General features: G+C 36.1%; 1 protein-coding gene across 5 annotated transcripts in view; it reads right to left on the reverse strand.

Annotated features, from left to right (window-relative positions):
• The window catches only part of USP34 (ubiquitin specific peptidase 34), a 240,901-nt gene that overhangs the window by 108,003 nt on the left and 106,555 nt on the right, over positions 1–26,343 (reverse strand). For all 5 annotated transcript variants that reach the window (XR_009739441.1, XM_061432737.1, XM_061432739.1 and 2 more), the window contains exons 16-21: positions 24,655–24,869; positions 20,396–20,511; positions 20,178–20,305; positions 12,754–12,843; positions 10,431–10,526; positions 1,811–1,893 (exon numbers count right to left, since the gene is read on the reverse strand). Coding sequence is in view for 4 of the 5 variants with exons in the window: in XM_061432737.1 (XP_061288721.1) it covers positions 1,811–1,893; positions 10,431–10,526; positions 12,754–12,843; positions 20,178–20,305; positions 20,396–20,511; positions 24,655–24,869 (728 nt within the window). In the remaining variant the exon portion in view is untranslated. The remainder of the gene's footprint in view (positions 1–1,810; positions 1,894–10,430; positions 10,527–12,753; positions 12,844–20,177; positions 20,306–20,395; positions 20,512–24,654; positions 24,870–26,343) is intronic.

Raw genomic sequence — 26,343 nt, forward strand, 5'->3', positions numbered from 1 at the left:
AGATGAGATCCAAAACCACGTGAGAAAATATTTACCTAGTAGCAGTATCAGTCTAAGAGATTGAGGCGAAAAATGTATACAAATGTATCCAATCAGTTTCTCATAGAAATAGTTAATGTATGTCTTATTCATTCTAAGAATCTGTGCCCAAGAGCCAACATAAAAACACTAGGAACAACATTTAGTGTATAACTTAAATACAGTAAGTAGTTAAGAAGAGATAAATGAAGATAGGTAAGAATCTTTTTTAAAACTGTAACTTTCGAGTAACTATATTATACTTCAAAGAAACTGTAACAGTTAGAGAAGTACAATTATGATGTGGGATAAGTTCAAACATGATTCTAAATGTGCAGTAGCTATTGAAAGCCCACACAAAAAGAACATATTCTATGTTTAATGGAAAAGGAGCAGCAAAATAAATAACTCGTTATTCAAATACTGAAAAAAATGATTAACTTTTTCCAATGAAAATCTATATTCAACAAACAGGAAACAATGGTCATGTGAAATTATTTATACTGAAAATATTTGTTTGCGTTTGATTTCTCCATGTATAAAGATTTTTAAATATTTTATATTATTTCTTGTATATCCTGAATGATAATGGGTGTAATAAATGACCTACTAACATGAAACAGGGGTTTCCTATCAAAAACAGGTGCCTTCATTTTGTAATCTACTGGTAACATAATGTTTGTGGCATTCGTTACAAACACCTTGACTTAAAAGAAATTACAGACTCAAACAGTAAAATAAACACATGGCATACCTCAAGCACAGATATGGACTTAAAGAGTCACGAAGACATCTCTCAAGCTAGCAACATACTCACCCAGCAGTTTGACATTAACCATAGCTAAAAAAAAAGAATGTCCTTCTAATAAATGAGGTTGTTGACACAGACATACAGAAAACAAGGCATGTGGAGCGTGAAAGAAAATAAGTCAGTCTAGCAAGAGGAGAAGGCAATGGCACCCCACTCCAGTACTCTTGCCTGGAAAATCCCATGGATGGAGGAGCCTGGTAGGCTGTAGTCCATGGGGTCGCAAAGAGTCAGACACGACTGAGCGACTTCACTTTCAGTTTTCATTTTCATGCATTGGAGAAGGAAATGGCAACCCACTCCAGTGTTCTTGCCTGGAGAATCCCAGGGACAGCGGAGCCTGGTGGGCTGTCGTCTATGGGGTCGCACAGAGTCGGACACGACTGAAGCAACACAGCAGCAGCAGCAGCAAGAGGAAAGGTGCTCTGGCTGAAAGAAATCAACCTTCCTCCCTTCTTGAGAGGATATCTTGCATGTGGATTTAGAAATGGTCCACACTCTTAATATACCAAACCAATTTCTCTGTTTTTTAAGATTAATTATTAATGAAATTGAGTTTGAGATTCATCTAAATTAAATGTGTCTCCAAATTTCTGTCACCTATGAAGTCAACAAATATGGGATAAGATTAGCCCTGATATAATATACAGACAGTGGCTGTTTCCAACTGGAGTGAAAGGAATATTCTATTAACCAAAGGTTAAAAAAAAGAAAACTACAGTCACTCTAACATGATATGTTCACCTATGCCAAATATTTTGTTCATGCAATGAGTCATTCATTCATTAAGAAACCGACACATTCAGAGATTGAAACAAGAACATGTCAGGGACAAGCTGCTATTGCCATACACAGATAGGACGTTTAGTACTGAGAATAATTTGATCACCACAGAAATCTAAAGGCATGAGTACATTTAATTGGACTCTTTCAAGAATCAATGAAGATCTAAAAACTTATTAAAATGTTGATTAAAAAACTTACTGAAATGATCAGGTGATCCCAGAGTGGAAAAGACACAAGTTAAGAACTGAAGTCGCACCTGAACTTCGGCACTATGGCTGTACCTGCAGTTAAAAAACCGTTAAAATAATTAGCTGAGAGACCTTATATCTTAATTATTTTTAAAGATCTAATGGTCCTAATCTTAAATTGTACCAAATAAATAAAATTCCATTTAAGAACTCAATTATTAAATATTTCAAATTATATCTTTAGCTACACACACAAAAAATGGCCAAAGCCAAATGTCACAGGAAAGAATTATTTAATATTATAAAACTCTACAAATTATTAGAACACAAACTTTCAAATTAGATAAGTAGGTAAGAACAACAGTAGAAGAAATGTTAAAGTTATGCAGTATGTACATTAATTTTAATATTTAATACATTTCCATCTAGAAAGTCCATGTTTCACTGTCACTGTCCCTCCAGGGATAATACTATATTCCTTAAACAAGAAATGTTAATGATATATCATTTCCATAAATACAATTCATGAAGAAAACAAAATAAGCATTTATTTTGATAATAAATTATAAATAAATAAAATTGTATCATTTTATTTTGATACAAAATAAGCATTTCTGAATGTTATTTCAAATCTAAGTAACTGTAATTCATATGTACAAAATTCAATGTATAATGTAAAAATTGCTTTGAAAGCTTGTTAAGTAGGTAATTTCACATGGTTCTCTGGGAATCAGTTTGTCAGCATTTGCAAAGGAAAGCATTTGAAGAATCAAGTGTTGGTCTGTGGTACAGGAAAGGTAGGAGATGGGTCTGAAGAGGGAAGCAGGGGCCAAACTGCTGTGAGCCTGAATGTCAGAAGAGTTTGATACTGTTATGGACAGATAAGAAAGTCACTTATCTGGTGAAGGATGCTGGCGAAAGAAAAGGGGTAGTGATCAGATTTGCATTTTAGGATTCCTGTAGCAGCTCTGTACACTGCACACTGAACTGTGACTGTGATATCACAACATTCTAGTTCCCACAAGCACCTGAATCAACGAGACTGAATCAATGAAGAGTTTTTATGTTACAACTCAAAAGGCTGGCTGGGGATGAATTGCCCAAATTACCATGCCAACAAAAGAGAGCAGCTACTCTGAGCTATGATCTATATCCCAGTTTGCAGATAGAGTCTCTTAATTCAATTTCTAAATATCCGTAAGCAGGTGCAAAATTCTAAAAGCTTCCTAAAGTTAGCTGGTTTCAAAAATTACACTAGATTTGCTACTGAAGTTTAAAGTTAAGCTTTCCTACAGATTGAGTTTGCTTGATATATCTTAATTTTTCTTTACTGTCTCATATTAACACTGGCAAAGTAAAGATAATATTTGCTTCATTATTGTTGCAGTGTCCTTTCTGAAGTTCAAAGTACTTGTGTCAAGCTGGCTGGGAATTGGGGGTGTGGTGGGGTGGAATACCGTAAGCAACTCACAGACTAGAACACTATTCAGATTAAATTCAAGACCTTCTCTTAACAGTTTTCATCCTTTTACCAATAGGGCAGATTTTGTAGCAGAGACTTTGGAGTATAAGTTCAAATACGAGTTCTATCATACATCAGTTCTGCGATTTTAAGTAAATTACTACACTTATCTGAGCCTGAGGATGGGGAATAAAACAGGAATTATGCCTTGTCCTTTACAAAGTGCCTTTACTTTCTGAATACTTCCTTCCCTGAGAGTAAAGGGACCTATAACTTTAGAAGGTAGGGACAAGTCCCTTTGTCCTTCTTTCTTCCACTTTCACCATAGTGCCACTGGCTCCACATTTCAAAGGACTCTTGCCTGCTCTGTTAGAATCCCACTGGCTGATGAAATCACCAGCCAGGAAATTTCCTGGGATGCAAACCAAAAGTGTTATCAATACTGATAAACTCTCCTGGGCTTGTCCATGGCTCCCAATATTACAGAAAATACAGGACAAAAACAGTCTCACCACAGGCATAAAACTCTAGTGAAAAACTGCCACCTTAAAAAAATTAATCTCTTTACAGCCTAAATGTTGGCACAGGGTTTTCTCTAGAGGCAACTGTATTCAAGGAATATATACTATGTCCATTTATTAAATGAAATGTTATCTTTAATGCAACAAGAATCTTTTTGTCCTATGTAAAAATCTTAGAACTTGCCTACTATAATCTCCACTGAACAAATGAAAGTAATGTGCCACAAACTTATGAAACCAGTATGCTTTATCAAAGAGCAACAAACGTACAACTCAGTTTTCACCCTGAAGAAACAAGCGGATTACGCCAAATTAGTCCAGACAGCTCTCTCTTCTAAGATTTTATTCTCTTAAAATGTCAGGTAACAAAGCAGACTAGAGGACTGGAAGGATACTCTGGCATACCCTAGGAAAGTGTAAAACTTATACTCATCTCCAAACAGTACCACATAAGCAATGCTTCTTTAAAAAACAAAAAACAAAAAATACAGGCATCAATGCTATGAGGCTCTACTTCTGGCTCCACTAACAAAGTAAGCAACTTCACTGTTGCCAGTGCTGTCAATAACCAAGTGTCAGACATGTGTTCATTTTCTGGCACTTAATGTTGGACTTTTTCTTTCTGAGTATGATTCATCTGAGTCTGCGATGCCCCTCTGTTAAGTTCGTGTCCCTGCTCTTCAAGCCCACAGGCTTTGTTTCCAATGGGAGCTCTCTTGCAATTTAAATGTTTCTTTGTTGACAGGTTAATTTGAATTCTGCCTTCTAAAAATGCTGGTCAGTGTGGTTTTACTCCTGCTCCTTGTTGATTTTAAGGCTACTATAGAAAATGTATGGAGATACAGATTCAGAAGGCAATAATCTTTACCTCTGCTTCAAGAAGAAAAAATGAAAGAGGACAGACTATGAAGAATACTTAGAATTTTTAAAGGATTTAAAGAGAATGCACCTTTACAGAGGTAAGATTGTAAGCCAAGTTACAGAAAAGAATAAATTTAAGGAAATATCTCAGAAATAATTTAACAAGCATAAAGAACAATTTCTAAAAGAAAAAAAATCATTGAACAACAAAACAAGAAAGGTTAGTTGATTTAGATTTTAGAGGGCCCAAATGCTAGACAGAATAAACTACAATTTATTTTTTATTCAGCGAAGAGTCTAAATGAGGGTAGGAGTCAAGTTTCTTGCCTGTTATATACCATAGTTTATTTTAGTGACATAACTACAATTTATAGATGACCTACTATGTGCCAGAAACAGCTTACTAATTTATTTATTCTTAAAAAAAAAAACTCATACACTAAATAATTAGAAATTAGAGCATTAAGTAACTGAAATAAGGTCAAACAATAGATTCATAACCTAAACCCAGATCTGTGTGATTCTCGGGCCCATGTGCTTTCTAAAAGTATCATTAATGCCTTCTGCAATTCATAAGCATGAGTAATTAACAATTATGGGGGAGGCTGAGGGAAGAAAATTGATCCAAAGGTTGGTTAAAGAACTGGAACAGTGTTTGTGGGCATGTCCAGTTGTGAACCGCAGAGTCTTAATCACTGAACTGCCAGGAAAGTTCCTGTTCTAACCTTTAAAATGACGGTTCCTACTTCAAATTAGTTGTTGTGTACCTTGAAATTAATACTTAAAACGTATCCAGCACATAGCAACTATCAATGAATACTGGCTATTTTTATCACCACCACCACCATTATTCATGATTCGAAATACACATATACAAAAAGGGCCCCAAGTTTTAGATGACCTGGAGGATGGCAGTACACTGAAAAGCAAAGTAAATTTTGGAGAAATAACTGATGGGGGGTGGTAGGAGGAAGAAGGTGGACATGATTTCATTTTTGGAGGTGAACAAGCATGCCTTAAAAACCCATAGCTTTTCTGAAAACTGCTACTATCTGATCCGTTATCTACATGAAACTTTTCTATGAAGATGTTTTCTCAATAAATACTGTGTATATTTTTCTTATTTACGGACATGGTGGTTTCCATAACTATCAGTTTCCACTGACTCACAAGTAGAAGCTTTCTGAATTCTACATGATTTCATCTATGCAGGAATCTCCCTTTATAAGAAACTTTAAACACAGCTATACAACTAATCAACTTCTACTAATACTTACACAAAGGCACTTCAATATATCCAGACAATATTTTTAATTATAAAATATTAACCATCTGTACCATAACAATTTCCATTTTCACGTAATAAATACTAGTATATAACTATAATAATGAAGGAAAATGGTTTAAATTAATTCTATGATAAAACATTTTTTCAGAAGTAAACATTTATATTATTAAATATTAAATATTATTCAGTTCAGTTCACTCAGTCGTGTCCGACTCTTTGGAACCCCATGAATCGCAACACACCAGGCCTCCACATTGATCACCAACTCCTGGAGTTTACTCACACTCATTTCCATTGAGTCAGTGATGCCAATCAACCATCTCATCCTCTATCATCCCCTTCTCCTCCTACCTTCAATATTTCCCAGCATCAGGGTCTTTTCCACTGAGTCAGTTCTTCGCATCAGGTGGCCAAAGTATTGGAGTTTCACCTTCAGAATCAGTCCTTCCAATGAACATTCAGGACTGATTTCCTTTAGGATGGACTGATTGGATCTCCTTGCAGTCCAAGGGTCCCTCAAGAGTCTTCTCCAACACCACAGTTCAAAAACATCAGTTCTTTGGGGCTCAGCTGTCCCTGTAGTCCAACTCTCACATCCATAAATGACTACTGGAAAAACCATATCTTTGACTAGATAGACCTTTGTTGGCAAAGTAACGTCTCTGCTTTTTAATATGATCCCTAGGTTAGCCATGACTTTTCTTCCAAGGAGGTAAGCATCTTTTAATTTCATGGCTGCAGTCACCATCTGCAGTGATTTTGGATCCCAAGAAAATAAAGTCTGCCACTGTTTCCCCATCTATTTGCCATGAAGTGATGGGACCAAATGTTATGATCTTAGTTTTCTCAATGTTAAGCTTTAAGCCAACTTTTTCACACTCTTCTTTTGTTTCATCAAGAGGTTGTTTAGTTCTTCATTTTCTGCCATAAGGGTGCTATCATCTGAGGATCTGAGGTTATTGATATTTCTCCCAGCAATCTTGATTTCAGCCTGTGCTTCCCTCTAGCCCAGTGTTTCTCATGATGTACTCTGCATATAATTTAGTTAAATAAGCAAGGTGACAATATACAGCCATGACGTACTCCTTTCCTGATTTGGAATCACTCCATTGTTCCATATCCAGTTCTAACTGTTGCTTCTTGACCTGCATACAGATTTCTCAAGAGGCAGGTCAGGTGGTCTGGTATTCCCATCTCTTTAAGAATTTTCCAGGGTTTGTTATGATCCACAAGGTCAAAGGCTTTGGTATATTCAATAAAACAGAAATAAATGTTTTTCTGGAACTCTCTTGCCAATGGATATTGGCAATTTGATCTCTGGTTACTCTGCCTTTTCTAAATACAGCTTGAACATCTGGAAATTCACAATTCACATATTGTTGAAGCATGGCTTGGAGAATTTTGAGCATTACTTTGCTAGCGTGTGAGATGAGTGCAATTGTACGGTAGTTTGAGCAATCTTTGGCACTGCCTTTCTCTGGGATTGGAATGAAAACTGACCTCTTCCTGTCCTGTGGTCATGGTTGTGTTTTCCAAATTTGCTGGCATACTAAGTGCAACACTTTCACAGCATCATCTTTTAGGATTTGAAATAGCTCAACTGGAATTCCATCACCTCCACTAGCTTTGTTCATAGTGATGCTTCCTATGGCCCACTTCACTTTGCATTCCATGATGTTGGCTCTAGGTCAGTGATTATACCATCATGATTATCTGGGTCATGAATCTTTTCTGTGTAGTTCTTCTGTGTATTCTTGCCACCTCTTCTTAGTATCTTCTGGTTCCGTTAGGGCCATATCATTTCTGTCCTTTATTGAGCCCATCCTTGCATGAAACGTTCCCTTAGTATCTCTAATTTTCTAGAAGAGATGTCTAGTCTTTCCCATTCTGTTGTTTGCCTCTATTTCTTTGCCCTGATCACTGAGGAAGGCTTTCTTATCACTCCTTGCTAGTCTTTGGAACTCGGCATTCAAATGGGTGCAGAGTGCATTCAAAAGGGTGCATTCAATTCAAGTATCTTTCCTTTTGGCTTCTCTTCTTTTCACAGCTATTTGTAAGGCCTCCTCAGATAGCCATTTTGCTTTTTTTGCATTTCTTTTTCTTGGGGGTGGTCTTGATCACTGCCTCCTGTACAGTGTCACGAATTCCGTCCATAGTTCTTTAGGCACTGTATCAGATCTAAGCCCTTGAATCTATTTTTCACTTCCACTGTATAATCTTATGGGATTGATTCAGTCATATCTGAATGGTCTAGTGGTTTTCCCTACTTTCTTCAAATTCAGTCTGAATTTGACAATAGCGAGTTCATGACCTGAGCCACAGTCAGCTCCTGGTCTTGTTTTTGCTAAATGTATAGAGCTTCTCCATCTTTGGCTGCAAAGAATATAATCAGTCTGATCTCAGTACTGACCATCTGGTGATGTCTATGTGTAGAGTCTTCTCTTGTGTTGTTGGAAGAGGGTGTCTGCTATGACAAGTGCGTTGTCTTGGCAAAACTCTGTTAGCCTTTGCCCTGCTTCATTCTGTACTCCAAGGCCAAATATGCCTGTTACTCCAGGTATTTCTTGACTTCCTACTTTTGCATTCCAGTCCCCTATAATGAAAAGGACATCTTTTGGGGGTGTTAGTTCTAGAAGGTCTTATACGTCTTCGTAGAACCATTCAACTTCAGCTTCTTCAGCATTAGTGGTTGGAGCATAGACTTGGATTACCATGATATTGAGTGGTTTGCCTTGGAAATGAACAGAGATCATTCTGTCATTTTTGAGATTGCATCCAAGTACTGCATTTCAGACTTTTTTGTTGACTATGATGGCTACTCCATTTCTTCTAAGGGATTCTTACACACAATAGTAGATATAATGGTCATCAGAGTTAAAGTCATCCATTCCAGTCCATTTTAGTTCACTGAGTCCTAAAATGTCAATGTTCACTCTTGCCATCTCCTATTTGACCACTTCCAATTTGCCTTGATTCATGGACTTAATATTCCAGGTTCCTATGCAATATTGCTCTTTACAAAATCAGACTTTGCTTCTATCACCAGTCACATGCACAACTGGATTACTTACAATAATATTAAATCATATTATATTTACAATGCCCTAATACGCCAAAGCCTTTGACTGGGTGGATCACAATAAACTGAGGAAAATTCTGAAAGAGATGGGAATACCAGACCACCTGACCTGCCTCTGGAGAAATCTGTATGCAGGTCAGGAAGCAACAGTTAGAACTGGACATGGAACAACAGACTGGTTCCAAATAGGAAAAGGAGTACGTCAAGGCTGTGTATTGTCACCCTACTTATTTAACTTCTATGTAGAGTACATCATGAGAAACGCTGGGCTGGAAGAAGCACAAGCTGGAATCAAGATTGCCAGGAGAAATATCAATAACCTCAGATATGCAGATGACAACACCCTTATGGCAGAAAGTGAAGAGGAACTAAAAAGCCTCTTGATGAAGGTGAAAGAGCAGAGTAAAAAAGTTGGCTTAAAACTCAACATTCAGAAAACGAAGATCATGGCATCTGGTCCCATCACTTTATGGGAAATAGATGGGGAAACAGTGGAAACAGTGTCAGACTTTATTTTTTTGGATTCAAAAATCACTGCAGATGGTGATTGCAGCCATGAAATTAAAAGACGCTTACTCCTGTGAAGAAAAGTTATGACCAACCTAGATAGCATATTCAAAAGCAGAGACATTACTTTGCCAACAAAGGTCCGTCTAGTCAAGGCTATGGTTTTTCCAGTGGTCATGTATGGATGTGAGAGTTCGACTGTGAAGCAACCTGAGCGCTGAAGAACTGATGCTTTTGAAGTGTGGTGTTGGAGAAGACTCTTGAGAGTCCCTTGAATTGCAAGGAGATCCAACCAGTCCATTCTGAAAGAGATCAGCCTGGGATTTCTTTGGAAGGAATGATGCTAAAGCTGAAACTCCAGTACTTTGGCCACCTCATGCAAAGAGTTGACTCATTGGAAAAGACTCTGATGCTGGGAGGGATTGGGGGCAGGAGAAGAAGGGGACGACAGAGGATGAGATGGCTGGATGGCATCACTGACTCGATGGACGTGAGTCTGAGTGAACTCTGGGAGTTGGTGATGGGCAGGGAGGCCTGGCGTGCTGCAATTCATGGGGTCGCAAAGAGTCGGACACGACTGAGCGACTGAACTGAACTGAATACAAAACTGGTGACTTCTGAAAAAAGTATTTACTTTTGATTCCTAAAAACACTGCCTTATGAAAAGAATCTATAGTGAAGGTAAATCAACTCCTAAAGTTATATAGTTTGTATTTCCCTAAGGTTAAGCATTATTAAAATAACCTTACAAAAGTCATATTAAAAAAGAAACTTCCTCTTATAATTTTATAACTATTTTTCATTATATTTATTATACAAAAAAAAAGGAATGGAAAACTGAAAAATCATCTTATCTTTCAAAGCAAAGACAATCAACACTACACATACCTTACCTAGTTAAAGTATACTTACAATGCATGCTTTTGTCTGCCTTCTCTTACAGCTTGAATATAGTATACCAAATTATCAAAGAAAAGCTTCATCATGTTCAGTTCTTTTTCTGCCCACCTGAACCAATTAAAAGAGAAAATAATTTCAGAGGCACAGGGTGAGATAAATCTATTCTAGAACAGAGAAAAACACTATAGTGCACCTTAATTTTTATGAAGTTATAGTATGATTGTGTTTAAATCTCAAAATATTCAATCTCTGTGTAGGGAATAAAATGTCTGGTCAAATGCTAAATAAATGACTAACATGAGTTAATGTTTTAAAAAAAACAGCACAATACAGTCCATGCCAGCCTGTCAGTTTGCTGGTTACCTGAAGATTTACTAAGATGATCAGAGATAATTTCCAATTTTAAAATATGGACCCTAAGAGTTTAAGAGAAAATACATATCAAATCAAACGTTGAGTGCTACTGCATATAACAGACTCACACCAAGTGCAAGTTTTTGCTATTATTGATGCCAATTAACTGCAGGAGCTCAGAGTTCTTTTAAGCGATCCACCTAGTAAGATAAAGGACACCAGTCTCACATGAGAATTAACAGAGCTTATTTATGTTTAAATAAGAAACAAGCTAGGGGTTTCATAGGTGGCTCAGTGGTTAAAAATCCACCAGTCAATGCAGAAGACACAGGATACTCTGGTTCAATCCCTGGGTTGGGAAGATCCCCTGGAGGAGGAATTAATTGGTGACTGAGCACACAGTACACAAAAAACAAGCTAAAAGGGTTTCAACTCAATATACTTGATAAATAAGTAAGTATGTTAGTCACTCAGCTGTGTCCAACTCTTTGCAACCCCATGAACTATAGCCCACTAGGCTCCTCTGTCCATGGAATTCTCCAGGCAAGAATACTGGAGTGGGTTGCCATTCCCTTCTCCAGGGGATCTTCCCAACCCAGGCAATTCTTTACCATCTGAGCTACCAGGAAGCCCCAATATACTTGATAAGTAACTGAATATTCAGAGCTTCCCACTTCCATTAGAATGTTAGCCTCTGTAACTCCTTAATATAAACCTCCTCAAATGACTGCAATACCAACTTGCCCAGGTGAGCTACAACTGAATCACTTTAATGCTTTTGAATTTTGTAATTTGGCCATTTAAAAACTAAGAGAAGAGTAAATGAAATAAAACTCATGCTACTCTTGTACTTAAAGGATGCTAAATGCTTTCCCCTACTCCTCTGTCCAAAGACCCTCCTTGCAGTCACAAATAGAACTGTCACTAGGATCACACTGTAAAAATTAATCAAAGAAAGAGCTTTTTTAATATGCTTTTTAAAAAACAGTAATAGAGGTTCAGGTTAAACCAATCCCCTATTAAAAGAAAAATAAACAGTAAGGGCTGTAACTCAGAAGAGCTAACTTCATCTTATTTGTGTGTGTATTAGTTACTCACTTGTGTCCAACTCTTTGTGACCCCACAGACCATAGCCCACCAGGTTTCTCTGTCCATGGAATTCCCCAGACAAGAATACTGGAGTGGATTGCCATTCCCTTCTCCAGAGGAGCTTCCCATCTTTAGATGTCTACAAATTTTTTAAATCATACTCATTTTGAAAGAAAAGTATTCTTACCAACTAATCTTAGTTTTGAGAAGGAATTATATAAAATTCCATCCTACGTGATTTCATAAATAAATCCTTCAACAGGTCTAATTTTTCCTAAATTTTAAGTTTCTGAAATCTCTCCAAAAAGGCTATTTTGAATAAAGCAAGTTACACATTCTCAGAGGTTAATGAAATACTCATGATAGTGAACTTTCACCAGAATTTTCTCAAATATTAGATCAATATCACATCAACAGCACACTATCGTTGAAAGAATTCTTTAACATTAATCATAAGTTCTCTATGTATGTAAAACAGTAACACAGTGGTTTCAAAATTATTCCTAACATGATGCAATGCCTACAACCAATTTCAATCATGGATAAAAATTAAAAGCATCCTAGAATGTTCAACATGTGGATCCTCTTCAGGAGTCTTTTGCCATGATCAAACACACTAAAAAATCTTTACCTGAAAATTAAAGCATTAATTGCTACACTATTTTTCTCAAGCTACAATGAATACAAAGGTCAGATTTCCTACTGGCAGGGGTATATATAATCTCCATGGTGCTAAGTGGCAGAAACAGCACCTCAGAAATCTAAGAAAACATTTGAATTACACAAAATTCATATTTTCCTTGTACAAATTAGCAGCTGATAAGTTACTCAAAAACTGAGAATTATGATTGGAAAAAGTCTTGAAAATGAATACTTTCTTTTATTTACTTACATTGTAATCCAATGTGTATCATAACTGCTCCCAAACTGCTGAAAGGTACCAAAGAGTTTTGGAAGAAGACGAAGTGAAATTACTACTGATCTGAAATAACAAAAACAGATATTTATAGAAAAAAATAATTTTAACTACTATCAGTAATTCTAGCTCTTAAAAGAAATTCAGGTATTTAAAATCAAACACAAAAAGAATTAATGGATTTTACAGATGCTTCTATGCAAACATTAGAGTTTTTTCTCTCAAGTATCAGCTTATTATCCACTGTGGCAAGAAATCTAAGTTTTAAAAAATCCAATCCAAAACTTTTAAAGTAAAATACACTATATAAATATCTGAGTATAAAAGAAAAGTGAAGCGCTTTTAAATATAAAAATTTTTAATGGAAGTTTTCTTTTAACAGTCATAGGTGTTTCTCAGGATTTAATCAAGGAAAACAAGCAGCAGCAGGTTGAGTCAATTATCTAGAGCAGGGCTTCTCAAAGTTTAGTCTTAAAGTGCCAACTCTGATCCAGTAGGTCTGGGGTAGGTTCAGGATTGCATTTCTAATAAGCTCACAAGTGATACTCAAACTGCTGGTTTGTGGACCACAAACAATAAATATAGAGAACACTTTTCAAACTACATAAATTATCACTTTCCCCCTATCTCTCACTTAATATAAACTGTATCTAAACTGACAATCACTGCATTATGAGCAATGTTAATAACAGAAGCACACCATAAACCTCAAGAAGCCTTGAGGTTTGGCTCCTTAAGGAGCCAAAAGGCAACATGAAATCACTCAAAGACCTCAAGAAGATCTGAGTATGTCTATCTTCTGGAAGAAAAGGGGGACAGGGAACACACTGATATACAAATCCCAGAATTCCTAGTAGGCAAGAAGGCTGCTTCCATGAGCCCTGAAAGAAGCACAACAAACTCTAATATTTTATTTTTAAGCTTAGGAGCAGTATTGCTTCATGAAAGAATTTTTTTTTTTTTAATTTGGCACCCTACTAACAAATATGGAGTACAAGTAAGTCCTCAAAAATGCCTACTCTTTTCGAGAGGAGTACCAGGAATATTAGTATACAAGGCTACACTTCTAAATAGGAGGAAAATCATGGCAAACGCCAAGCAGGAGAAACTGCAAAATTTCATCTTTCTAAATAAAATCCAAAGTACTTAAATTTGATTACAAAGCCATATGTGATCTGTCCCCATTTCTTCTATCAGTGTAACCTCTTTTCCTTCCCATCCTCCTTGAGCTATTCCATCAGCACACACAAGCACATTCCTGCTTCAGGGGCTTTGCTATTGCCTATGCTTGGAATGCTCTTTACCTAAATATCTACTTGAAGGACTCCTTCCCCCACTGTATTAAGGTTCCCTCAATATCAACAGAAACAATGACCCTGACAACTCAATAATTAAATAACACCTTCCCACTGCTCCACGAACCTCTTTATTGACTCCTTTACAATTTTTATTCATCATCATCACCTAATGAATATTCCTTTATTTAATGCTACCACTAGAATATGCTCTATGTGAGCAGACTGTCTTATTCATTAAAAATTCCCGCATATGTGCGTGCTGAGTATATATTTCCTCAAACAACAAACAACAAACCAGCAAAGAACTTAAAAGCAAGATTTTCAAGTAAGGAAGAAGAACAACAATGTACAATGTTATATTACAGTTCTGAAGTACAAAGAAGAAAATATTACCAGAAGACAGCATGCTAAGAGAACGTCAGAAGATCAAAACGACATTAGTATTTAAGAATATACAGTGGACTTCCCCAGTGGTCCAAGAGTTAAGACTGGGCTTCCACTGCAGGGACACAGATTCAATCTCTGGATGGAGAAGGTCCCCATGTCTCAAGGTATGGCGAATAATAATAAGCATACAGTGAAGAAATAAAGACAGTAAATGCCTGGTATCTAGTAAGTGCAAAGTAAAGATTCTTTAAATATTTAAAAACACTTAAACGTTTAGTATATTTTTAAATATTAAAATTTTTAATATTCTTCAGCAAGTTGCACAGTAGTGGTGCTTAGGAAGATAGACCATAGAGGATCAGGAGAAATCAGTTTCAATTTTAGATTATTTATCTAAAATCTTCTGTCAAAATTTCAGAAACATTAGAAGAGTTTTTCCCAAAAATTAAGACATAAAAAACTAGAATGTATACATATACATTATTTGACTTTATAAGCACAAAATCAGTAAGATAACACAATGAAAAAAGGACACAGGAAAATTTCACCTAAAATCACAGAAGCAAATTCCAAAATTATTTGCCTAGTGTAATTTCAAATTTTAAAATATACAGACAGACAGACTAGATATACCATAGCTCATTAAAGCAAGTCTTATACTGTGCAACAGTTGTATATTTTCTGAAAATCTTATTTCCTCTTTTGCATTCAATGCTGTTAAGAGTCTAAATTGTTTAAATTTACTTTCCAAGTTTTCTACAATGAACATGATTTCATTTTATAAAATGTAGAAGCAAGCACATGATGCTTGACATTAGAGAACAGGATGCCAGGCTCTGAGCGGGTAACAGTGGAAGATAATTAACTTACTTGGTGATAACAATAATTTATATTTCAATGTTAATGGAAACTTCGCAAGAACAGATGTATCAACTTGTTCCAATTAAAATCATATCATGCTGTACAGCAGAAACTACACAACACTGTGCATCAACCACACTCCAATAAAACTTTTCTAAATTTTTTAAAAATGTTATAGCATTTCTCCTGGAAGAACTGTTACCTTATCAACTTTTTTGCCCAAATAGTTTTCATTGCTGATATGCTTACAAAAAACAGAAATTATATTCATACCTATATTTCACAAATTCTTCCAAGAGTGAAAATTTTAAATATGAAAACATACAACCCTGGGCAACAACAGATTTAAGATAAAAAGGAACAACAGTCCTGAATAACAAGATACAGTTAGCTCTCCATAGCCACAGGTTCCTTATCTGGGGATACAGAGAGCTGACTGTCCTACACTACTGTCTATGAAGGACCTGAGCCCTTGTAGATTTGGGTATCTGCAGAAGAATCCAGGAACCAGTGCCCCACAGATACCCAGGGACTACTGCGCTAAGTTTAGAATCAGGAAAAATGCTATCATCTTAAAACTGCTCTGGTTTTTTGCTTAATTCCAAGTTTTTGTTGTAACCAGAAGCTTATTACTAAACAACAGTGTGGTATGACTCTAAGAATTACCCACGCTTAGGAGAATGAACCGGAGAAGACAATGGCACCCCATTCCAGTACTCTTGCCCGCAGTCCATGGGGTCGCGAAGAGTCGGACACAACTAAGCAACTTCACTTTCACTTTTCACTTTCCTGCATTGGAGAAGGAAATGGCAACCCACTCCAGTGTTCTTGCCTGGACAATCCCAGGGACGGCGGAGCCTGGTGGGCTGCCATTTATGGGGTCGCACAGTCGGACACAACTGAAGCGACTTAGCAGTAGCAGGAGAATGAACACATTTGCTGGTGGGCTTCACAATTAAAAAAGTCACATTTGGATGGTTTCCCTAGACTCCATATTTGAAGAATACTGGTGTGTTCTACAAAATGCTATTCAGTCATTCTGAATTATAGTATATACCAACAGTTGACATGAAATGCTATTATGTAATACTGTCTTTACAGAGAGGAAACAAAACCAAAAAAAAGTACATAGTACCATCCATTTCTTAATTATATGAACCTCTAAACAAATCCCTAATATGTATAAGAATTTTCACTTATGTATTCTAAGGCAAAAAATTTCACACATGGATTAAACTACCTAGTACAAAATAGGAAAAAAAAAAAAAAAAGCACAAAATGGACAGGTTCCCAGAGTCTCAAATCAATTCTTGCTAAGTAGCACAGATTCTGATTCTGTGCTAGGTAGCACAGAATGTGAACACCTGTCTTCTAATACACATAAAACATCAAAGGGGCTGATTACAACTCAACCCTTACTTCCACCCTACTCACTGGACAGCAGTCTTATCTCACTGACCCAAAGTAACAAATTCTAAGCTGGAAAGTCATGGACTTTTCATTGTGGGAGTTACTGTCCACCTCATGCTCTCATTTTATGACAACATTCTGCAAACCAGTCTACTCTGTGTTTCTGTGTATAACTTTAAACTTCTTGCGCCACGGAAATGTCATTATACAGCTCATAAAACAACCTGCCTAAGACTAAAAGTGCATATGTCACATGCTGCATGTTTTAAAGCGTTTATGGTGGGTTCCATATAAATGGCAGAATTATGGACAATTTATGGAAGACTTTTTCTTTTTCAGATCTCTAAGCCCCCTTAGAAGTAATAAGGAAAAACTGCTGTTCAAAAGAAAGCTAAGTTCATTCTGTAAAATAAACTGTAATATGATCATAGAAAAGCAAAAAAAAAAAAAAAAAAAAATTGCTGAAAGGTCTATAAACCACAGCAAGTGAGGAACTAGAAAGAAAATCAAAATGAGCACAAAGAAAATTTTAAAAAAATAAAACCTCTGTAAAGTATGTAAAAAATTGACATTATCAAGAAGTAGACATCTGTGGGGATTTGGGGGTAACATGTCAGAAAATGGTGTATGAGTAGGTTGCCGTGGTCCATCTGTTTCAACATAAGGAAGAGCTTTCCTATTAACACCCTTTCTCAACACTCCTTTCCTACAGAGATGACAAACACAGGGGGCTAGGCTTGGAGAAGTATTCTTGTGTTTAGGACTTCTTAGACTCTGATGTCACTACTGACATTTCACACAATTCTCCTTTGTGAAACGCTGTCCTCTGTATTGAAGGATGTTTAGTAGTACCCCTGGCTCAAAGTAACATCTCCAATTCAACTCATCAATGTATCAACCAAAGATATCTCCAAGTATTGATACTGCCAAGGAAGAATCACTCCAGTTAAAAACCACTGATTCATCAGGAAACTGAAACTAATAATGGTTTTCTAAAAAGATGTTCAAAACTAATTTTTAATTTGCATAACTTTAGTAAGTTCAGTTGGTGTACACTGGATATGTTGTATATATCCAGGCTAAAAAATGCTACTATGCTCTAAGCATTGGTATATATGATACATTAATACTAAGACTAGAATAATAAATACAACAACCCTCTAAGGAGTAAATTCTGAGGGCAAATTTAACATCAATATAATAGTTATATTTACTATATTTTCCATACACCATTAAGTAACTATAACTGGGGTATAGGATTGCCTCCAACAAATGAAAATGCATATCTTTTCAAGTTATTTGGGACTGAACAAATTAAAGCTTACTAAAAATTCAAGTTGGAAATTTTCCATACAGTTTTATACAGTTTTCCTACTGTCTCTGTTAAGATACCCTTGGAGAAATAAGTGCTCATTATGGAAAAACTGGAAAATAGAAAAGCATAAAGAAGAAAAAAAAATAACTGAATCCTCCTAGAAGTAACTACTCTACAGCCTCACATATTGCTTATTATCTTTTTATTAAAAACAAATGGGCCTATGAGTATATGCCCATATTAATATACAACTTTTGAAAATGTATGACTCAAAGGCTACATAATATTTCCTCTTTCACATAGCTTTTTATATTTAAGTGTAACATTCATGTAAAAACATGTATAAAATTAAGTGACAATTCAAAATGAGGAGGTGAACATACGTATGTAATATGTACCCACATTAAGAAAGAAATCCTCACCAGCATCCCAGAAGACTTGGGAAGAGCCCCCTTTCTAGTCACTGACAACCCAAGAGTAACCATTATCCCAACTATTAAATAGGTTTCTTGTTTTTAAACTCTACATAACGAGAGTGATAGAAATAAGCCTTTTTATTACGGCTTCTTTCACTCAACATTATGATTGTGAGATTCAACCACACTATTCCTTGCAGTTGTAGTTCTTTCATTGCTACTGTTATAAACATTTTATTTAACAAACAGTCCACAATTTAATTTTTCCTTCTTATTCTGTTTTTGGCATGTGGACAGCAGTACAAAGAACAGTTATTTTGAATAATGTTTTTATGAACATCCTTGAATATGTCTTTTGGTGACCATCTGGATGTATTATTGTAAGCCACATACTTTGCAGTGAACTGCTGGGCCATACAATATGCAGATGCACATATGGGGAATAAAAATTGATACAACTTAAAAAAATGTTCAGTAGCTTCAGGAAGACTATTAAAAGACAATTAACATTTTAAAATTAACTTCTGTAATACGTATATAAATTATGAAATATCATCCAGCCATTAAAAGCGTTCCTTTTAAATACATGTTGAATGAGGCAACTGATCCACTGCTGCTGCTGCTGCTGCTAAGCCGTTTCAGTCGTGTCCGACTCTGTGCAACCCCGTGGACTGCAGCCTACCAGGCTTCTCCGTCCATGGGATTCTCCAGGCAACAGTACTGGAGTGGGGTGCCATTTCCTTCTCCAATGCATGAAAGCGGAAAGTCAAAGTGAAGTCTCTCAGTCATCTCCGACTCTTCGCGACCCCATGGACTGCAGCCTACCAGGCTCCTCCATCCATGGGATTTTCCAGGCAACAGTACTGGAGTGGGATGCCATTGCCTTCTCCAACTGATCCACTAACAGGGACCTATTAGTAGTTTCTTACACCTGCATGAATAAGCAATTTTTCTACTGTGATTGTTCAAATTATAGACCTTTAAAGACCAAAAGTAGAAAATAAAATATTGAACATATTTTTTCTAATTCAATTAGGTCAAAAAATATTTTTTTACATAGTTAAATATTCAATAAAATTAGACATTTATATTGAGCCTGAGCGGAGGTAAAATGAAAATGTTAATATGTTCAATTAATAACTGAATTCACTATGAAAGAGAATGAAACAATATTACCAAAGCAGTATAAGACAAGGGAAACTGGAAACTGTATCAATAAGCAGAACTGAAAATCAAGAAATTTGTAATAATTTGAGCCCCAATAAAAAGTATACATATATACAGAAGTCAAACCAGATAAAAAATACTAATCTAATTCTCTATGCACTACAGAAGTCAAAAAATCCACTCAGAAGGAAGAAAAATGCCATTATCAAAATGTATGTATTTCAGCTTAGTTGTTTACTTATCATATTTAGCTTCCTTTATATATAATAGCGCAAGAATATTTAACTTCAATCTGAAAATAATCACCATCATTCCCAGAATCAAGGAGACAGTATTATTATTCCCTTATTTCTGTTAGAGGGGATCTAATCAAGAGTGCCAAAAAGTGTTGAAATAACCAAGACCAAGTGATAACATATGAACACTGTGGGGGGAAAGAGTTTAATACAAAAACCACAATTACTTAAAAAAAAATTTTTAAGGCTAATAATGGTATATTAATTATGAATATGATTACCATGTAAAAAACTGTCAATTCCTATTTACCTGTTGTTTCCTAAATTTTCAAGGCAACCTTCGATGAATCTCATTCGAATCTGTCTATCTGTAAACCAACATACTAAGGAACAGAGAAGTTTCTCTGCTTCATTTATTAATCCTTCAGAAAGATTAACCTACAAAAAGAATGTACATACATTAAGTTACTAACACTGATTGCATTCTGCTGTAATTTTGTAGTCTTTTGGCTTTATTAAATAACTTACTGCATCATCATCCTGGACTATATCCCACAACAAAGTGTTTCCTTTCTTGCAAACGTTATCCAAATTAATGTCTGTCACAGCATTACTGCTGAATTGATGTTTATGAACTGCAGGTCCTGAGGGGCAAAATATACCACACTATAGAGGAATGCAGCTGACTGAAATTGTAAAGTGAATTACAGCATTCATAAAAATAACAAATTCAAAGTGAAGTATAATGATAAATCTTTTATTACATCACAAGACAAAAACAAGATTATTACAATAGTTGCTTTATAAGTGAGAGAATAGTATTGTTTAGTTTGATACTACTAAAGTGAAGAGTTTTCATAATCTCTTCACTATTTCATAGCCTCTGCTCTATTAAGTATTATTATTTAATGTTTTCTTCATGTCAAAAGAACTGTATACAAATACCTGAAACCCAAATTAAACATAAAAATTACTGTTGATGGCTCAGATGGTAAAGAGTCTGCCTGCAATACAGGAGAGGGTTTGATCCCTAGGTCAGAAAGATCCCCTGGAGAAGGGTATGGCTACCCATACCATACCATAGGCTGACTGGCTATAGTCCACAGGTTGCAGAGTTAGACATGACTAAGCAACTAACACTAACTGAATTAACTATATAGCCATGGGACATAACTCTGTTAAGTGTCTTATATCTAAACACTTTTTTGAATTGAGAAAGTGAAAGTGAAAGTTAAGTCGCACAGTCATGTCCGACTCTTTGCGACCCCATGGACTGCAGCATACCCGGTTCCTCCGTCCATGGGATTTTCCAGGAAGAATACTGAGGTGGGCTGCCATTTCTTTCTCCAAGAGATCTTCCCAACCCAGGTATTGAACCTGGCTCTTTCGCATTGTAGGCAGACAATTTATTCAAAACATTCAATTAAATTCAAAAATTCTAGTAAATAATTCTCCCTAGCTCTGTTATATTAAGCAGAATTGCTTCTTTTTTAGCAGCTTTACATGACATTTTCCTCTTAAACTGTACACGTACATTGATTTCATAAAATGAGAATTATGCAACCACCACTAGAATAGGGTTTTAGAACACTTTTACCACCTTAAAACATTCCCTCATACCTAATTAATTATATTTAATCCCTGAGCCCATTCCCAAGCCCTAGTCTATTTTTCTACTCCCACAAATTAGCATTTTCTAGAAATTTCATATAAGTGAAATTATACAATATGCATGTACAGTCTTATGTCTGACTTTGCTCACTTAGCAGAATGTTTTTAGAGGTTTGTCCACGTTGAAGTACCTATCAGTAGTGTGGTCTTTTTAATTACAGAACAATAGTCCATCATATGAAAATATTATTTTGTTTATATATCTACCAATTAATGAAAATTTGAAGTTTCCAATTTTTGTCTAATATGAACAGTGCTACCATAACACTGATGCAACCGGTCTTTGTACAGACGAAGCCCCAGTACTTTGGCCACCTCATGCGAAGAGTTGACTCATTGGAAAAGACTCTGATGCTGGGAGGGGATTGGGGGCAGGAGGAGAAGGGGACGACAGAGGATGAGATGGCTGGATGGCATCACTGACTCGATGGACGTGAGTCTGGGTGAACTCCGGGAGTTGGTGATGGACAGGGAGGCCTGGCGTGCTGCGATTCATGGGGTCACAAAGAGTTGGACACGACTGAGCGACTGAACTGAACTGATGCTTTTTTTTCTTTTGGGTAAATATTTAGAATTGTGGGATCATAAGGTAAACACACAAATACGTGAACGTTCAAAATTTGAAGAAACTGTCAAATTGTTTTCCAAAGCAGTTGTAGTACCAGTTACTGTTCCTCCAAATTCTCCCCAATACATAGCTATGGTCCTTCTTTTTAATTTTAGCCATTCTCATAGGTATGCAGTAGGATCTGTTTTTTATTTGAATTTCTCTAATGACTAATGATGCTAAGCATCTTTTCATGTGCTTATTAAGCTATTTGTGTACCTACTATGGTGAAATAAATCAACTCCCAATTTTTAATTAGGTTGTCTTACTACTGAGTTGTAAGGTAAAAGTTCTTATATGGTCTGGATACAAGCCATAGATACATGATTTGCAAGTATTCTCCCAGTCTGCAGTTTGACTTTTTAAGTTTGGGTTTTTTTTTTTTTTTGGTTTGTCTGTTCTGGTATCTGCTTTTTAAAATTAATTTTATTAAAATACAATGTAAATATAAAATCAGATACAGAACACTTCTATCTCCCCCAAAAGTTCTCTTCTGTCCCTTTACAATCAGTCCCCACCACCAACCACTGAGTAGACATCAACCACTGCAAATCACTTTAAGAAATTTTAGAAGTGCATATAAATAATATATAGTATGTACTCTTCTGTCTAGCTTTATTCACTTAGAATGTTTTTTACATTCATCTATGGTGTTGAATGTATCAGTAGCTGTTTCCTTTTTGTTCCACTGTGTGAATATACGACAATTTGTTTATCTACCAGTTAATTCCAGTTGAGGTTCATAAATGAACCAGTTAACATTCATGTACAACTCTTTTTGTGGACATGTTTTCATTTATCTTGGGTAAAATATGTAGAATAGGAATTCCAGCGTCACATGGTAAGTACAAATTTAGCTTTGTAAGAAACTGATAAAACAGTACTCTAAACTGGCTGTACTATTTTATGCTCCTTGACAGCACTGTATGAGACTGTAGTTGCTCTCCATCTTTAGCGTCATTTGATAGCATTAAGTCCTTAATTTTTTACCCATCCCAAGTGAATAGAAGTATCTCACTGTGGTTTTAATTTGCATTTCCCAGATGACTATCGATATTGAGTATCTTTTCATGTATTTACTGACCATTTCTATATCTTCATTTATGTATTAACAAAATTAACTACTCACATCTTTCACCCATTTTTAAATTGTTTGTCTTTCTGTGTTGGAATAATTCTTTATAATAGAAGAAGAATGGCAAAAAATTTAATAAATATGGTATCTAATTCAACTGAGCTCAATCTTAACCCATTCATTTCTCAACAACCACAATAACAAAACAACAAAAATGTCAGAACAGGGAATTCCCTAGCTGTCCAGTGGTTAGGACTCTGTACGCTCACTGCTGAGAGCCCAGGTTTGGTCCCTGGATGGGTAACGGAGATCCTGCAGGCTATGAGGCATGCCTCCACATCCCCTATCCTCCAAAATCCTGAAGTAACCTTATCTAGATCCTATGCTAGTAACATCTGAAATCAGAAGTTGTTTCCAAGATTCACAAATTGCATCTCTAAGTCTAATCACAGCAGTAACAGCATATACCTAATCTATCAGGTTGTACTTAATCATTTATTGGCATCCCAAAACCTATTTCCTAGGCTAGCAAATGGTGGTGGTGTGTAACCAAGCAAGAGGTTGAATACTGACCTTGACATTGCCAATTCTGTAACTGTTTTCCCTCCTAACTTCTCCCTTTCTTCCTTCACTTTCTTCTATTCTTAAACATCCTCTAATCTCCATTCATTCAAGTTTGGTCGTGTCCTATCACTTTTTTTAAGATTAATTTTAAAGTGATTAGAACATCATTTTTTGAACATTTTTATCACCCCAGACGAAAGAAACACCTTACCCTTTATCAGTCACCCCTCCTCTTGTTTCCCCCAATTACCCCTAGCCACAGGGAACCACTATCCATATATCTTAGTTATTTGATATAAATGGAACCATACAATATGAAATTCTGTGTAATCACCTACTTTTAAGTCTTAAGCTTCCAGAATATAAAATCTAATATAGCCATAGTGAAAGTGAAGTTGCTCAGTCATGTCCGACTCTTTGCGACCCCATGGACTGTAGCCTACCAGGTTCCTCTATCCATGGGCTTTTCCAGGCAAGAATACTGGAGTGGATTGCTATTTCCTTCTCCAGGAGATATTCCCGACCCAGGGACTGAACCCGGGTCTCCTGCATTATAGGCACACAGTTTTACCATCTGAGCCACCAGGGAAGCTCAATATAGCCATACATTTTCTCAAATACAAAGCTATAATTTTGCATATTATTTTTTAATTTCCTTTCCTTATTAAATATCTCTTGGTGGAACTCTAGCCTTCATATTCATGATGGACCATTCATAATAATTTCATTTCTTTGTTAAAAAAAACTGTAATATGAAAGTTATTTGGTAAAAACAATGAAGTATAAAAACATTAACTGTTGATCTCTTTTAACAATATGTTACATTCACTTTAAATAAAGGAATACATTTTACTTAATACAGAACCTTACCTTGACTAAGATGTTCATGGTAAATAGATGCTAAATTGGGAAGATGTTGTTGGAGATGAGATGTTAGCTCTGCATGTGAATTAATCTGAACTAGCTCCTCTTCACACCCAGATTCTTCACCATCAAAATCAGCCATATTTTTTTCTGATTTTGCACTGACCTGGGAGCTACTACAACTGACATCATCTGCACTGAGCATATCATCAACCATATGACTGTAACACAGAGAAGAGCAGCACAAAGTTAGCAATTACAATTCAAACACACATTGTGATTCACAAAAAATCTCTCTCAAAACATCTGGCACAAGTTACAACATACTCAAGAATGAAGCTACATTTTGTTTGTTAACACTATGGGATACTGACAAGCCTTACAAAATATAAAAGCCCACAAGTCAGCACTATGTATTAACTTTACATTATATCCACATATATGGTCGATCAACACTTCACTAAAACAACTTCAAAGGGAATAATTTTAGAGAAAAATCAGTAAAACTTACTGTTAGAATTATTCTATAAACTCAGATCTTAAAGTGAAACCTCAAATTTTATTTTGTTCAGCCACTGCAGAATCAAATGACTACCAGGAAAAAAAAATTTCAATTTAAAGATGCAATCCAGATTTGGTTGGTATTAACTGGGGGACTTTCACAAGTGGTTACCATACACAGAGAATATGGAAATGAGTAACATAAAAAATTAAATCATTAGGTCTTTTCAGGTGAGGGTTGGTGTGAACACTAAAAGAAATTTATAATGTGCCAAACTGAATATGCTGCTACCCACATTGGTTTTATGAACTAACTGCTTTGTCTTCAGTATGTCCTGGGAAGAATTATGAACGTGCATTTCTGTAATGTCAGACCATAACCAGTGGTTTTCAATCAGAAGGCCAAGGGGGCATCCAGGAAATGTCTAGAAACAATTTCTGGTAATTACAATATAGGAGATACCTCTAGTATACAGGGACACAGGCTAAGGATGCTGCTAAACATCCATGCTACAATGCACAGGAGAGCATTCACACTGCCGTAAATCCAAAACACAGAACTACGTGGCCCAAACCATCAACCCTGTCAAGACTAAGAAACGTTATCAGGGCTCCCCTGGTGGCTAAGTGGTAAGGATTTACCTACCCATGCAGGGGACATGGGTTCAATCTCTGCTTCAGGAAGATCCCACATTCCATGGAGCAACTAAACCCATGTACCACAACAATTGAGCCTGTGCTCCAGGCCAGGAGCTGCAACTGCTGAGCCCACATGCCACAACTACTGAAGCCAGCAGGCCCTAGAGCCTGTCCTCCACAATACAGAGAAACCACTGCAATGAGAAGCCTGCACACCACAACTAAGCCTCACTTCTCCCCAACCCTAACCCTAATTAGGGTTAGGGAGAAAGTCTGCATAAATATATAAATAAAATAAAAAACAAACATTACCATATACTCATATGGAATAAAGATAAGAACCAAAAAGCAAAGGAAATAAAGTAGGAACATGTATGGATATGTAATTCTCCCAAACAACCATCTTAAATTCTGAAAGGCCTGGCGAACAGTCAGGTCTAAGAAAAAGTCTGATCAAGCACTCATCCCTATTTCATCATTAACTCAAATATTACTACTTATAATGACAATAATAACAAATAGTAGCTAATATTTATTAAGCTCTGATTATATGCC

Source organism: Bos javanicus, chromosome 11 (assembly GCF_032452875.1).
Source record: "Bos javanicus breed banteng chromosome 11, ARS-OSU_banteng_1.0, whole genome shotgun sequence".
In the NCBI taxonomy this organism is placed as follows: domain Eukaryota; kingdom Metazoa; phylum Chordata; class Mammalia; order Artiodactyla; family Bovidae; genus Bos; species Bos javanicus.